Raw genomic sequence first — 17,138 nt, forward strand, 5'->3', positions numbered from 1 at the left:
TTTCTCAACTTATACGCAACCAAACTGTACAAATGAGGTACCAAAATGCACAGAATTTATCAGAGAACATGCGACGGCATATCTTACTTCCTAAATATTGCTATTGTTTCCTAAAATTGGTTTTTAAATTTATAAAAAAAAAACAAAAAAAACGGAAAATATTCCTGGCGTTAACGGCGCACAAACTGATACATTTTTTTATTTGCAACAATATCTTGCATTCTTAAATAACTTTTATCAAAATGCGGCTGATTCCACATTCAAGTCTCCTGTTGATACGTAAGTATGAGTCATCATGTGCGTTTAACAGAGGATAGTGTAATTACTTCCAATGTTGTGTTTAAAGAGGTCCTCTGACCTCAATTTGTACATGAACATTCCAATTAAATTTGTACATAAGACCCTGCCTTTTTTTCTACATTTTAAAATTAGAAACGCGCCTATCCCTCTGTGGACCTGCATTGAAAAGAGCGGGGGAAGCCCGCTGGGAGCGGATGCAGCACGCTCATAATACATAGTTTTCTAATATCTTTAGCCATCTTAGGTCTGGAAATGTATGTATAATCTCAGGTGGGCAAGTATAGAGTCATGATAGGCTGATAGAACATTACAGTCGATTTTTCTGTTGCCGTTGTAAGGTTACTGTCTCCTCTGATATCTCATTGTATGCGATTTTTCCAGTTGCATCTAATGACCCTAATTTATGTGAATGGATGTAGCACTCAATATACCTGTATCATTTTATAATCATGTGCTTGGTTAAACATTAGTACAAAAACACTCCGTGCTGAAGACGGTGTCCCCATACCGAAACTTATCAGGGTGTCCTTTAATCCATCAATGCTGATGTATGTATATTTTTATGTCGAAACATTGTTTTTGGAGCAATATATATTATTATGTTTACTAACCTATCACTCTTTTCTTTTGTTGCAGGCCCCAACATGAACAGTCTTCCGTGGTCAGCCTGTTGGCTGGCGTCAGCCGTTATACTTTGCCTGCTGGTGTCACAGGCGTCCCCTCAATACAGACCCACCACTCCACCCTCACAGTACAGGCCCACCGAGTCTTCGCCGACGTGGAGGCCGTCGTGGGATCGGGGACAGGGAGGTTACGGGGCGGGTGCCGTGGTCGGTGGCGGCAGGAGGCAGGACCCTGTGGATAGGGATCGGGACATCATCCCGGCCAACCCCATTCCCGACTGGCGGACGGACTCCACATCGGGCAGGAACCAGCCCTGGGACACCAACAACAACGTCATCATCAATGAGGCGTAAGTACTGAACTGAGTTGTCTCTCGGAGACGAGCGGATCGAGAGAATTAAATTAAGCAGGGAGAAACAGAGTTTGCTGAAATCAACGTGATGAGGCGATATGTTGTGGAATTTCGTTAAAAATGCGTAATGAATAGGTAATGGAGGAAAATTTTGTTTTTAGACTTTAATTTTTAGCTCCAATCTTTTCAACGTTCTAATACAAATATTATAATAAAATAATAATTATAATGATAGTGAGAAAAAATAGATTTCAAGCTCCTCCTGTAGCGGTGTTAATAATATATAAGAAAAACAGTATATAAGTATTGGAGGTAGACAATTATGATTTCTAGTACTTTAATATTTTTTGTGCTTATAGTTATCCCATGTCACTTACCTTACTTCCCCGTGTTTCTTCTGTCCCTTTAGCCTAAGGATATAATTGTCGAAAAACTCCAAAGCAATTCCTATAAATGAATGTCTCTGTAGGCTATGAAAATTCCTATTTTATTGCGATATTCTATCTGCACCTTCTTGTAGCCTCATTTTTAACTCATTGCCTCTGCAACTTCACTATCACAAACTAATGAATATGAAGAAGTACCAATGGCGATGGAAAGAAATTCTCTCTGCTACGCTCAATTATTACCCCGTAATATAATTAGTATCCTGTGTAGCGACGGAGTAGCTACCATGATTTTGTGACGTTGAATCTGTGGAGAAAAAATATTGGAGCTTGTTAATTTCAAGGTGGGTGTGCAGCTAGGGGTGGGATTTTATTATGTCTAGTTGTTTTATGTCCTCTGTTCCACAAATGTAAATGAACCCGCGAAAAGTCGTGCATTATGCCAATGTATGCACATATGTGGTCGAGAGTCATTTCACTAATTTTAATTGTAATTTATTCATTACGAATGTTTCTGGAAATATTAATTTTTATTCTGCATATACGCGGGGAGATTGAGGAAGTGCCGAAAAAAGTTAAATATGGTCTCGTTTTTAGTATTAGTGGGCAAAAGAGAAAATGGCGATCAACTATTTGGCCCCAGTTTCTGATAAGGTATCCAAACTTTGCATTAGAAAAATATTGACACCTGGGAAAATGGCGTTTTTTAAATTTTGCCGTAAAATAATTCCCAAATTTTGCTGGGGGCATATTATTTGTGTCGCCTAACGGATTGACTAGCCGAAACTCTGGCGCTGGTTCCTTGTTGAGTAAATTATAAAAGTCCACTTCTTTAGGACAAGCTTCAGAGCTAAAAGTCACTTTCGCGTACTTAAAATGAATCTTATCCAAGTACTTTTCCTATAATTAGGCTCAATGTAAAGACTCCGATTAGGTTAAGAGCTTAGAGTGAACAATTCTGACCTATTTTCATCCAATTTTTAATGCGAAAATAAGAGCTTGCTGGATTTATGCTCCCTTCCAAATATTTTTATGGCACGCTAATGGAAAATCCTAGTACGGGCATGGCAACGGATAGGAGATAAATCGTAATAAACTCATGCCGATTTGACCGAAATGGGTGGAAGTTTTTCCGCGAATAAGCTCCTGTTTTTCGTGAAGCTAGCGCCGAAACCCTGAGAGCGTCCGATGCCCGGTGCAGGAGTACCTAAGTGGCTTACGGCGTCGTTTTTATCACACGAAATCACATGTCCGGGACGAGATAATTATAATCCCCCGAGCATTATCGAGTGGTAAATTACTTGTCGGAGTGCATGAGCGTTTTTTTCGCGCGAGATGCTTTCAGTTCCGAGCGTCACCGCAAATAGCACTGCAGCGTTTGACAGTTGCGAATGGAGATGCTAAAACCAGTCTGTGCCGGAGTTTTGCCGTATTTCCTCCATCTGTCACGAACTTTCATCGCGCATGCGCAACTTTGGGGTTGTCGTTTATCTCATCATGGCTCGCCCACGCGATTGAATCGCGTGGTTCGTTATTAAGTCCGCATTGTGGCGATTGTGACGTCCAGTTTTGAGGTTGCCCTCGGGTAAAATGCTTTGAAGTGTTATAGGCGTGTGAGCAATTGGTTTGTTGGGCAATTGGTATGAGCTTAAGGCCGGACGAGGTGCTATTTGGGTCGTCTGTGTTCGGAGATGGCTGCTGTTTCCGCCCTTTGGCCCCCACATGGTGAATCTGGGAATCAAAAAGAGACTTAAGGGAGTGGAAAATCAGTTGAAATTCCAAGAGAAATCTTAAAATATTATGAAATTTATTCGCATATTAAATACAAGTGGTTTTTATGGTATTTTTGGTGGGTAAAATATGGTTTCACTGCAAGGGAGAAGCTCTTTCATCAGGCCCTGAGACATCCCCGTTCTTATTGTTGTGTTCCGCACAACGTCTTTATCCTCTTGTAAAGCTCTGTAATGTCCTGTCGGAAGCATGCACTCAAATAAAGAGAAGGTTTCAGGTGTTATTCATTGATTAACCTCTCTGTGTTTCAAAATGGGAGGAAATGTTTGGTGGTCATTGGTTATGTTAAACAATCCGTGCCAAATTACGGAATTGCATGCCATTTTTAACGTGTCTGACGATATATTTTTTTATGACTTGCTCTTGTTACTTGGGATATGAGTTAGTCTTTTAAGTTTAGGAGAGCCTGCCTTTACGTCAGAAACAATGCGAAGTTCGGAAAATTTTGTGGGTCTCTTTGGAATAAAGATTAGAAGTAAATTTATTTTCTATCGTTATGCATGTTTATGCATACTTTTTGGGGCGAATAAGTCATTGGCGGGAAGTTCTTCTGGCCCACACTTACCAGAGGTCGACGCGTCGCTCGCAGCTTCCAATTGCGCATCCGACGGATGTCGTCGCTCATTTGTTGCCCATTCGCGCTTCTTATCTGTATCCCGAACACGTTTCGCGAACCGCTTCTCCACTCCCTCGGCTCTTCCCGTCACCCTCCAGACATTTCGCTTCCCTTTGTGATCTCTATCCCCGCCAGTTTCTCCTCTCTGGAGTTCCACAGGTCTTCTCAGTCATTCAAGCCCATTTTTCGGCGGTGGAGAAATATCCTTTAGGGACTCCTCTTTTTATTCTTTACCTTCTTACGAATTCCGTTTCCCTCCGCCAACGCTTACGTCAGACTTTTTTATTTGTAGCTCCACTGTTTTCTTTTGCGGTTGAAAAATCCCACGCTCGTCACGCAACTCCAGTTCCTGTGAGACGGGAAGTTTCGCATTCGGTCGTGACGGAGGTTATTTTACCTTCCGCGGCTGTACCCTTGCCTGTCTCTGGTGAATAGCTGCCCGACCTAGGAATGGCCTCCGTTACCCGGATTGCGTTTGACAAATAGTGCGATGTAGATTCGTGCTATGCCTTTCGAGTGCGATGGATGAGTATATTTCGGATTCACGAATCGCCTCGAAATCGATCTTAGCAACTTGAGTAACTTGAAAATGTTAAGCGAAAAGAGCCTTCTATTTACTTCTCCTGCCTGAGACGTCGTATTTCGCTTCAATTGATAGAGGGCACTTAGGTACCTTTTCAGAATTCTTTGAGGAGCCATTTTTACGAAGGAAAGGCAAGCGAATGCTGTGGATTAGGCCCTTAGTTGAGAAGTACAGTGATTTACTCGTGGAAGTTTAACTTATTATGGTGAATGAAATGTGCGGAGTCAGTCGCAGCAATGTCTTTTAATTTATTCATGATGAGGAATTGCAACCATAGAAAACCTGATGAAAGGAACGCCTTGTGAAGCGTACGCTTGATAATTTAATTTTACCTACGCCAATTGCTCTGATTTCATTTTGACGAAGCCATGTACGTTGTAAACGTAGACTATTTTTATAATGCGCTGTCATTCAATTTTGGTATGCATTGGAAAGTATTCCGTAATGTAAATCATAGGTAATTTAATCAATTTAATGTAAAAATGCCTCTCAATTTATGTGGATAGTATATATACATCGATATCACGAATAATATAACTAAACTAATTAGCTGATTCTAGAAAGATATGTATACTGAGAGACTAAAATAATCATCAACGCATTGCTGTCATGATTTGATCCGAGTTCGCGTATCCAGATGCGGACCACGTTCCACACTTCATAAGCGTAGATTTTTCTATATATTTTCATCACCAAATTCCGTTTGAATGGAGCTCTGTGGATGAACGTTAGACCTCATATATTTTTGTAATGAACATTATGGCCTAAAATGATTTTGCCTATGTACAATTTATTAAGAATATTTGCTGATGCCATAATCAAAAATCAATAGGTATTACCAAGGTATTACTACCATTGATAAACGTGGTGACATTTCTTGGAAAATTCACTGGTCAATTTCGTGCTACATTCGTCTTGGTTTCATTTGTTTATATATTCACTATTTCGCCGAGATTCTCGATGCGCAAGCATGTGCGACCGACTTGGCAACTGTCGGACTTTGATTAAAGCCGACTTGAAGGATAACTGCGTTTAACAATGTATCATTTCGATCATCCATTTCAAGGGCTCCTTTCAAAGGGAATATAAGTGGAAGGAAAATACACTTTCGCTTTCGGCGCGATAACGGATGCAATCAATCACTTTTAGCTCTCCATCCCGCCCTCATAATTCTCATCTTCTTTTGCGGCCTAGCCTTTGTGCTTCTCCATGATTTTCTTCTTTTCATGGACCGACTACATTCTGACATGCATTGTTCTCATCAGTCTTGATTTTTCCTTTCTATTCTTTCGCATATGGTGTTGCAATTACCTTCCCATTTCAGTTTTATCTTTTGAGTAAATGTTTATTATGCGGGGACTCCTCACTCAATAAAAACGAATTTTCTGGTATACGGTATTCCTTCTTCAGTACAAGAGCATGAGTGCCTCATTTATTTTGTAATGCGTGAGCGATGCCCGCAATTTGTACTTCGTTTCTAGATGTGAAATGCCAATATACAATACTCAGCCTATAAACAAGAACGTTTCGATTTTTTCTGTTATCCCTGGACCATCATCATTCCTCATTTACTGTTCCTCGGCTTTCATCATTTTATTTTAACAAGGAGATAATCAGAATAAAAATCCAAAGGCACGATTTTTTTAATAAAGACTGCGTTAGCGCTCATAAATTTAGGATATAAACTGCCATCATCATATCCTCTCAGCTCTTCACGCAAGTGTGTAATTAATGGCGAAAGAGAGTCTCTTCAATCTGATTTTCCATTCATGGACGAGTACAAGTTCCTCAAGATGTAACCGGTCATCATATAAATGTCAGCAATAAAGGAGAGACATATCAACTCTTGACTCAATTTGAAGAAATTATATATGGCTCATTTACGCTCAGGTGAGATTTATCACTTGGTTTTATTTGTGGAATACCCATCTTCCATCACTTTTTGAAAATTAAATAACCAATTAGATATTTATATTAATCTGCGCAACTTATAATTGATGAGCTTCATTGGTCGCAAGAGATCATTCATGGCTTCGCATTATTTTTGTGGTGAAAGTTATTGATTTAAAATAGTGAGATGAGGTGGCTGGCTCTTCATAGTTGGTGCATTTAACATTTCACTTGCAATCAGCGGAGGTTACGCTCAAGTCCATGGTTCACTTGTTTTCCGACTATATACAACGTTGAAAGGTAGGGAGTTAGTTAAGGACCGGTGAAATGTCTCGGTAAGATAATACGGGTCATTTATTTAAGTATATGAGTATTTACATGCTCACCTTATATAAATTAATATTTTTTATATGAAGCAGAAAATTTCTTGACGGAAAGGTTCTTGACAGAAAGGTTCTTGACGTCGTTGAAACAAGCAGTGTTGGAAAAATATTTTGCTTAAGGTGCATGAAAGTAGGTGCCGATCAAGTTCTCCCGGATATCTTATGGCGAGCCCTGGAAAATGTCATGTCTTTGCGATATTCGACGTGCGAATTCTTTCAGTTTTTCATGGAGAGCCATACTTCTTAATAGATACTGGTGAGTGTAATGCATTTAAGAGCTTCGTTTCCAGAAGTGTCTATATTTTTTCACGTTGTGTCAATAAAATATAATGCCACTACTTCTTACGGCATATCTCGTAGACCCTTTTTTTGTATTAATTCCGCAATAATAACTTACCTGCTCCTTGAAATTTGAATCATAGTGCTCAGTGTATAAATCATTATTTACCTCGCTGAAGTTAATTAAGTTTTAGGTAACTGTCATGAATTCAGTTAGTGAGTGTGCAGTAAGTGATGCATTTGCATGGTCGTTCGTCTAAGAAAACGACTACTTTCTTACTTAGCTAAGTGCGTACCTTCGAGAAAATCGAATAACAAGTCGGAGAAGTTATTTTAATATTCTCAAAACCCTTTTAGTAGCTTTAGGCGATTCAAATTCTATATGATCCAGGATATAGAAAAGAAAGCAAAACTTGATAGACTTCGCTATCTTGAATTCAGTAATTATGCTTGCTAATTGCCTGTATTTTACGGGAATTTATACATATTTGACTCCCGGAAATCCTCCAGATGAAATAAAGGGTACCTCTAATTGTAAGTCGGACTTGATGTAGTGGAATGATTTACGAGAAAATAGTTGGGTAATTAAGTTTTTCCTTAGTTAATGGATGCATGTGCTACGCTAATCACAGTCATTTTCGCGTTATAGGAATTTGTAAAATCCGTAGGTTACCAAATTCGATGGATTTGTAATTTCATTTCAGTGGTCTGAGTAAATACTTTATGGTTTTAACTCAATAAAAATAAAGTTTTTATATCCCAGAATGGAAAGCGGTACCGCCATCCAGCGAAGTGAATGCGTGTTCCTTGAACGCAGGCCACCCTCAACGCGTGTCTTCATTGCTGGTTGCCATATCTCGCCTCCCCCGCTGGTGAATTTTTCATGCGCTTGTCCTTGACTAGATTCGTTTGTTTCGTCGATGGAATCTTGTAACTGATTTTAACCTTCTTCACGCTGTTATGTGGATTGGCTTGAAATTTTGTACACTTGCTTGCTTCTAATGACAGTACGCTATACTATAATCAGACGATTGAAATTTTGTTCCATTTTGCTCTAATTAATCAACTAAATGTCCACATGGAAAGATATTTTTAAATTTTCTCAATGAAGTTAGTTATAATTTTTTTGGTAGAAATTTCTTCAACAGCTCCGGTTTAATTGGTTATATGATTCACCGCTAAAAATTATAAAATATATTAGATTTTAAAAATAAGCTTTTCATCTTTCCGAGAATAATGCATGGTTACTGATTAGGTTTAGATGTAAAATTGCGTGCCAATCCTTACTCATCCATCAGGCTCTTTTTCACTCATTAAAAAAAAAGTAAATAGCACTTACGCTTTATTCTCCGAGTGATGAATACTCTTTATTTTACTTTTTGCTGCTTTCTATGCTGTTTTTGGAAAAAGGTGTTTTTTTCTTCTTTCATATATTTTTATCTGCAAATCGGTGTTTTTCGTTGACGCATTACCTTTAATTGCTGCATGTGTTAAGGTTCATTGCTTCATTTGAATCGTTTTTTCCTTATTCTGCGGTCATTAATAGTTACATAAGTGCGTGGCATATGAAGACAATGAGGTGAACTATAATGCCAAATTGAAAGTCAGCTTTAATCAAATCTTGCGGAGAGATAGTGGGAGACAGTAGTTTTCCATCATTGCAAGTTAAAAAAGAGTGAACTCTATATATCCCTCATTATGCCCCATGCATGTTTTCTCGCTTCCCGCCCAGTTTTTCATCGTATAATCATTTTTTTTCAATCCTTTCGTCTTATTGAATCTCAGCTCGATATGTAGCAACATAGTTTTTGCATGCATATGCAACCTAACTAACTCTTATTTAAGTTTTTACCAGAGCGAGGTATAGTCTCAATCAAATTTTTCTTTTGGTGCTACGTCACACCACCAAGATTGAGACAAGGGAAGTTTCTTTAATGCGAACCACATGTAAAGATTTATTTCATCTAGGGTTCCGACTTGAATGTTAGTTAGGTGTTTGAAATAAGAGCTTCATACGTATTTTTTTGCAGCTATATCATGATATTTGTATGTAGAATTGATTTTCTGGGTGATGTGACTGTTTCATTTCTCGAAGAATCTGCGTAATTATGGGCAGCTTAAAATTCCGTACTTTAAAAATAGGCCCTTGACTAAAAATTCCTAAGATCTCCTCCGCCCCTACCGGGATTGGGACCAGTTTCCTTGCCAGAATGAGAAGCGAGATCGTAAGATCTCGTGTCATCTTGATTCTGCCCTTCACGAAAAGTCGGAGAAGTGCGAAGAGGAAGTTAGGATGCAAGAAGTCTTCCACCCTCCCCCTTGACAAGGGTCCTTCCGGAATCAAGGATTGCCCAATGCCACCCCCACTTCCACGGCTCCTGATTCCAATTACTTCGTCACTTCCTCTTTCCCTCCTCCGGCTGTACCCCTCCCTAACCCCCTTCTTCGCCACCCTCTCGCCCCTCCCCCCCCCCCCCCCAACTTCAAGTATTCAGGATCACGGCGACGCCCTCACTGTCTGCTTCCCTTCCCGCCAATCACCCTACCTTCCCTTTTCGTTTCGTCCCAACTATTGTCCTTATCCCTTTACCCCCCCCCCCCTCCTTCTTCCTTTGACTGTGGATTCCCTCAAATGGAAATGTCTCTTTATCTCTCCTTTCGGCTCAGATGCCTCTCAGGCCTTTGCATTATTTTTTACCGGACCATTTCCTCCCCCCTCTCTTTTCGTTCCCGCATATTTGATAATTTTCATGAACGTCTGGGTAATTTTTCATTCATTTTCTCGTCTTTCTAACTTTTTCGCATCCCTCTCTTTTCTTTTTATTCCTCAATATTCCGGCAGGGTGGGTGGATTCTTATAATCTGTTGACTATGTATCGAATCATTCGACGGGTAACTTTTTTTCCTCGTCCTTATTTTTATGAATTCGTTTCCACCGTTATGAAATGACTCTTTAATCAAAAATTATATTTATTAAAAAGTGCATGTTTATGCAATGAATGTGATTTGGAGATAAAAATTCATCAATCGCCGGCGTAAGAATTTAGTTTGTAAGTGAGACAATAATTGTCCTGAATAATGCATTAATAATATTTTTCATACTGTATTAGGTTTTTGTTGGATAAGCTTTACCCCTGATGTGGTGCGTTGTTTATATGGTAGTAACTATAGTAATGAGAGCTGTACATGATGTGCTCGTGACAATGAAAACATTATTCTACAATTCCATTCATTCTGATCCATGTTATCTCTCGCACCTCCGAACCTTGGGAATTGCCTTGCTTCTTAAGAAAAAGGCAATGCGTAGGTTTTTGTTCCCTTTCTTTTTCCCCAAGGAAGGCGTGCAAATGGATTTTGCTACGCTGGAAAGGGAAATAAAACCGTTACCTCGATTTGGTCGTGAAGTGTTGTGCCCAACTCCCGGAAAACTAGTTCGTTGTTATACGTGACATTCTTGGTTCAGAGAAAGATTAAACTGAATTACTGGGGGGGGGGGGGAGCTCGGAGGGCTCCGAAGCTCCCTTCGGAGAAAGTTACAAGTTTCTTTCCACCGCTTTGTCGTTCGAGTGACACCCTGTGCTTTGACGTTTTTCATTTGAGAAACCTTAAACAACGATTGTATGCTCCGGCAAATTTGGATTTGGGTATGGTGAGACCTCGAAGTATGAAAAATGGTAGGCGTGTATGGTGTGATACTTACCTTATTGGAATATCAAATGGTTTGATCAGCACTAAGGCTGTGTATTCATTTTATTAAGGCACGCTTATTCCTTTTTTTTTTAAATGGCATGTTTTCAGATTCTTGAATCCCAATCGGACCCTACTTTCTGCGTTATAGTATAAATTGTTGCTCACATATTAACACATTGCGTACCGGGGTACATATTTTCATGCAGGGGAACGACGTACCTGGCTTGAGGTCTTGGGATTGAAAATGTGTGTCAATTTGGGCGAACTGCCTTTGGTTTAAACATGGTTAAAAAGCTAATATTTAAAATATAACTTGACCAATTCAAACATTATGGTACGTCTGTTTATAATAAGTAACGAGCAACAACTGAAAAAGTATTACCAAATATCTTTAGTTTGATTTAAAATTGTTTAAGTTCACGCGCCTGAACGACGAGAATTTTTGTCACCCGTTCGGAACACTCGGGAAAAAATGATGAGAGTTCTCGCCATCCGTACGCAACGTGTTAAGATGCGGTGCTCAGGAAAGAGACTCGAAAGGAAATAATATGAGTATTTAGAATTTTCTCTTGAAATTTTGTCCATTTTCGTGGATTCAACGTGTTGTTGATCCTGGAAAGACTTCTCTTATGTACCTTTTCGGGCTATTGTTTCTTTCATTAAATCCGCTCCTCTTTTATCTTCGTAGCATTTTAAGGTTGTTTGTAATTGTTTGTAACAATTTTATTTATATTCGGGCATTTTGATATTCGAAGTTTAAGGTTTACGCGGTTTTATTTTACTGCACGTCGTCGTGCTGGGGAGTTGTCTCGGTAGAGCTTAATCGTGTTTGCTTAGGACTCGAGGAGACCATTACAAGGCAGCGTACTCAGGAGCAAAGTCCCTAGTAGGTCGGTAATGCGTTGCGCTAAGAGCAAGACGTCGTGGAGGGAGGGATTCACTTTTCCTTGGCTGATTCTATGTGGAGGTTTACCCACACCTCCGCGGCCCTTTCTTGGGAATGCTTTGAGAATGGCGCAGTATTTAGGCTGTTAAGTGAGGGCAGACGAAGTGGGTACTACAGGTTTCATCGGTAGCTCCAATAGTCGTTTATTTCATCGTTTAATAGTGTGTGCAATAAACAAGACTTCAATTACTGACTTGGTGGTGGTTTTACCCGCATATGTGGGTGGTTGGCGGGTTCTTCAAATATTGAATTTGATTAAAAGCTGGGGTCATGGATGAGTTAAGGTGAGATGCGTCCTCGTATTAAGGTGATTCACTACATGTTCCACTGTATTATTGTTAGCTTGTAATGTCTATGTCTTTTATTTAATTTTGCGCTCGAGAGGAAAAAAATCCAAAACTTATTTTGCTGGCTATTTATTTTTTGACTGCTTTGGAAGATGTAGAGTGCTTGAAGAGGTAAGGGTGTGTTTTTTTGTTCGGCAGGGGTGTTATAAATTGAGCCATAGGTTTGGTTTTTCCATAAGTGGAGTAGGAGTCACAGCTTTCGACAATGTATTTAAGTGGGATCATGTACGGATCTAAAGAATTAAATCTTTCCTGAAGTAGGTGATATTTGAATTTTCATCTAGCCTTAACTTGTTGTAGTGTGTACGCTTCAATTGATAATAAGCGCACTCACATTCCAAGGAAATATGATTTTTAACTATTTTATCTACGTCTTTCCTTTCGATCGGAGAATTATTATTATTCTTAATATAAACGATTATTTCCCTTATGATACCGTTGATATTTATTTCGTAGTCGATGAATATCTGTTACATTGAAATAATATTGTATATGCAAGCTGTTTATTTTTCTTACCGTTAATCCTTTTCCATTGGAGCATGCAATCTATTCCTGAAATTTTATTCTTTAAAATTGATGTTTTGGCTGAATGAAGTGCAACAAACTTCCTATAAGTTTGAATAATCGTTAGGCTCAGACATCTGCATCCGCATACTCTTCCATTCCGTGAAAGCATATGATCGGATGTTTTGGAATCGGGCATAAGGGGCTTGATTCTTTGATCAGCTTTCAGTGAAAATGCTTAGTTCAAGTCTATTGGTGGCAGCCTCATTGAGCATTTCATGGTGGAATTTGGAAAATGTATCCGAAGTGAATAAAACTAGTTTTTTTGCCAAGTTAATGCGGCAGCGATATTTCATAATTATTTCATTAATAGCCCGCGGTACCGCGTTGCACTGTATAGCTATGGGCTATTTATCCTTCTGACCCCATTTGCGATTTTTTTCTCAGTTTTCCATGCATGTGTTGAAGTGATAACACGTGTATTAGGTAAATTTTTTCTGCAGATTTATACATTTTTCGCTGGAAACATCCAATATAATTCACATCATTTCTGTAAATATCGTTGTCGTTTGTGGTTATTACTCAAATTTAATTAACTGCTTGTTAGCTGGTACCTATACGTAATTTATTTATACAACATTTTTGATGTTCAAATTTAATTCATAACTAAAAATAAGTCACATACGTGTGTATGCCGCGTGTCGTGATAGAGATAGCCCCGACGTTTCGCGACCGACTGCTGGTCACTTTTTCAAGGGAATAGTGTTAGGATTGGGTTTTTGCTGCCTTTTTATATTTCAGGTGGGAGGGGTGGGCGGAGGGTGTGGGGACTGGAGGGGGAAGATAACGAAATGTTGCGGATGACTGGGTTCCAAGTATTGCTGATTCTTAATCCGGTATCTCTATTGTAGTTGTTCTTGTTTTTCTTTATTTCACCCTCCGCCCACCCCTCCCACCTGAAATATAAAAAGGCAGCAAAAACCCAATCCTAACACTATTCCCTTGAAAAAGTGACCAGCAGTCGGTCGCGAAACGTCGGGGCTATCTCCATCACGACACGCGGCATACACCCGTATGTGACTTATTTTTAATCATCATGAGCCGCGACAGCTTCAATCAATTAATTCATAACATTCATGCCTATGTTTTTGAATGTGGATATATACCTCACGTTTTTCCACATTTCCAGTTCGTCACATTTTGGCTGTAATGGATTTTACATACATGTTATTAATATTCAGGGAAGCTGTGACCCAAATGGATCTCAAAAAGAAAAATTCGTTGGCTAAGGGCAATAGCAGTTATTATTTGTTGCTTATCAGTGTTCTTTACGATTCGCAAGGTTCGTTGATGTTGGAGTTATATTTTTCTGTCCAACTTCTGGAAATGGAAGAATTAAGTACAATAACACGGAAATTATTTAAGTTCAGCTCAGCATGAATTAAAAACCTCTTTATCACTCGAAATTATTATTTTTTGTGAGTTTTTTAGAGTTTAATGTGTTATATTTTACTAATTGCAAGTCTTTTTTATGGAAAACTTATAGCCCTTTATTGATTCTTGTAAGTGTAATTAATCTTTTCCAAAAGGGTCTCTAATTTTCTCATCTTTAATTAAATGAAAAATTAATTTTGTTCAAACATCTGAATTATTGGTAAATATCTTATTTTCACTTAAAACGCATAGTTATTGTCATAGCAGACTTTCATGGGACTGGGAGTTATTAACGGTGTAGAGAAAATGCAATTTCCTTCTAGCTGAAGAATAGATACCCAATGCAGATTGTGTGCATAGTCTAGTATTATATTGCTAAAAAATGGGAAGCAGATTGCAGTTAGCGATTAGCTTCTTTGAGATTGAATATTATGAAGTTATCTTAATCCTTGTTTATAGGCAAATTTTAAGTACCTAGCTTGGAAAATTTCATCGCTGCTTCCGATAAACTTGTTGGTATTGCGGATGGAAATTGAATACTAATTACATTATTAATGTCCCATTCACAATCAATTTTAAAAAACTTCAACTGGCGTAATTTAGACCGCTTTATAATCGATGTAAGTTTATAATGGTACCGTTATCCCTCTTGCTGAAATGTTGCTTACAAAAAACCTGGAGGACAATCTATGCTTAAATCCGCTAGGCATTTGCGGAAAACGTTGAAATCCCTCTTATAAGTACTTATAAGTACTCCAAGGATCGATTTTATCCCTTTGAAAGGTAAGGACGTTACCAAGGCTAGTGAATGACAAAGTTATCCGAAACAAATATTGAAGTTATTTTCAAACCATAGTCAGTGCTCGGTTATTGTAAATGAGTCCAACTTCCACTCGGATTTTCCGAGTATGCATGCATAATAAGTTTGATAGTCTATGACATTTTATAATGTCATTTCGTGGAAAAATAAAAATTTTCTCTGGTTATGGAAAACTCACTGATAGAAACTCAACCCTACTGACCAATTTGAATCCTTTTAATGGATATCTATATTTAAATTCTAAACTGGAAAACCGCTGCTGTGCTTTAAATGTTAATATATAATATGGTATTTCCTGGAGTATAGGTCATTTATAATAATTTGTAATAAATGACCTATACTCCAGGAAATACCATATTATATATTAAATAAGGTCAAGAAAAGGAAAAAAAATAATAATAATTAAATGTTAATATGGTACCAAATATTTATCGTGAGGTGATCCATCCACCATATTCTCTCGTATTCCAGGTATCTAATTCCCTTTCTGGTCCCTCAATTTTTTCCCCTCAGATTCGCTTCATTTGTCGCCTGTTCGTGGAATCTCCCTCCTCTCCCTGTATTGGCTGAAATCCCACCAATCCCGTCCTTCGTTATTTTCCATTTTTTCTCCACACTCCTTTATTCCCTCAAATTTGCCCGGCCACCAATGTGTTGTCGTGATGCGTGCCTGCGCATTCCATTTCCCCGGACAATCGGCCTCGAGACAAAGCGATGAATAATCCAGCGACCGCTTACAGCGTGATCAACTTTTCAACAACCCATGTGCAATGCTGATAATCGAAAATGCCAGCTTCAGGAGTCGGAGGGCCCTAATCTCACCACTGCCGTCGGATACGTCTCTGCACGAGGCTTTGCGTGACGGATTATTTCGGTGGTCACCCTCAATAAGCTACGTGTGATAGGTATCATCCTATTCATGATAATCGCCTGTATATACTCCCGTTTTCTATCCTTGGACCTGTCTGACTTCAACAGTTCGTTTTTCTGTGAATTTTGGCATCTGAGAAGTAGAATGAAGGTTGGCTCGAGGGAAGTAAAAATACGATAGCGAAAATAGTTAGTATATGAGATGGGCAGAGACTAAGCAAAGGAAGATGTAATCATGGTGGAAGATGGAGTGATGAAGTTGCTAGTTGATATAAAGAGGGAAGCTAAAAGGGAAGTAAAATACGATAGCGAAAAGAGTTAGTATATGAGATGGGCAGAGACTTAGCAAACGAAGATGTGATCATGGTGGAAGATGAAGTGAGGAAGTTGCTAGTTGATATAAAGATGAGCCAGAGGATTGAATTTCGTGATAGAGGTTAGTGTTCTTATTTTTTGGTAAACAGAGAGGATGTAGACTTGTAGACCGATACATGTGTTGAAGGGAAGTAGACACGAAGCTGTAAGAAGATAAATTCAAAATGTGATACGAAGCTCTTGTGTGTGAAGAAAAGTTTCAAAGCACCGGCTTTTATGTGGATTATATATCTAATACCTTAGTTCATCGTATAGGCATTTTTTATCCATTAGATCACCTTCTTCTGATCCACGAGTGTGAAACAGCCTTATCACTCTCAATGTTCCAAACTTCATTTTGTAAATATGAGCGATTGGTAATTTCAGTGTATCTCATTTGTCTCTTGTATTTACTATTTATGGCTCACTCACAAGCCAGTACGAAAGCTTATACGCTATATCCTGAGGGGCACAAGGAATCAAAAATTAATTTTTATTTATTACTCCGTAAAATAAGGAATTCTGTGGACCAGTCAATCGGTATTTTTCTCTGGTAAATCTATTTTCGCCTTATTTCCGTATTTAATTCGATATTTGAAAATATATAAATATTCATATCGCGTATTAACTGATAGGATGCATTTTTCACAACATTTTCCACTCGCTTAATTTTTCATATTATTTTTCAATTATTTTACCTTCTTGATTTATTTTTCCCCCGAAGGTAGTGTAAATATTGGCCCTATCAGCTATCATTTAACATCTTATGTGATGATTCACGCTCTTTTGTTCTGGCGTTGTTATTCTATAAAAACTCTTCTCCGTACATTTTGATTTATAATTTTTGCATTGACATTTAATCATGCTGTTTAAAAAAAAAATATACATAGATTACCTCCAGAGTTTGACGCCAGGATGTGTTTCTCATTTCCTATGGAGACGGGGAGTGGGGAGGTATCTACTATCCTT

General features: G+C 38.6%; 1 protein-coding gene across 1 annotated transcript in view; it reads left to right on the plus strand.

The window, feature by feature from the left end:
- Positions 1-940: 940 nt before the first annotated feature.
- The window catches only part of LOC124165361 (CD109 antigen), a 74,892-nt gene continuing 58,694 nt past the window's right edge, over positions 941-17,138 (plus strand). The window contains exon 1 of the mRNA XM_046542740.1: positions 941-1,273. Within this exon, the coding sequence (XP_046398696.1) occupies positions 945-1,273 (329 nt within the window). The 5' untranslated portion in view covers positions 941-944. The remainder of the gene's footprint in view (positions 1,274-17,138) is intronic.

Source organism: Ischnura elegans, chromosome 1 (assembly GCF_921293095.1).
Source record: "Ischnura elegans chromosome 1, ioIscEleg1.1, whole genome shotgun sequence".
NCBI lineage: Eukaryota > Metazoa > Arthropoda > Insecta > Odonata > Coenagrionidae > Ischnura > Ischnura elegans.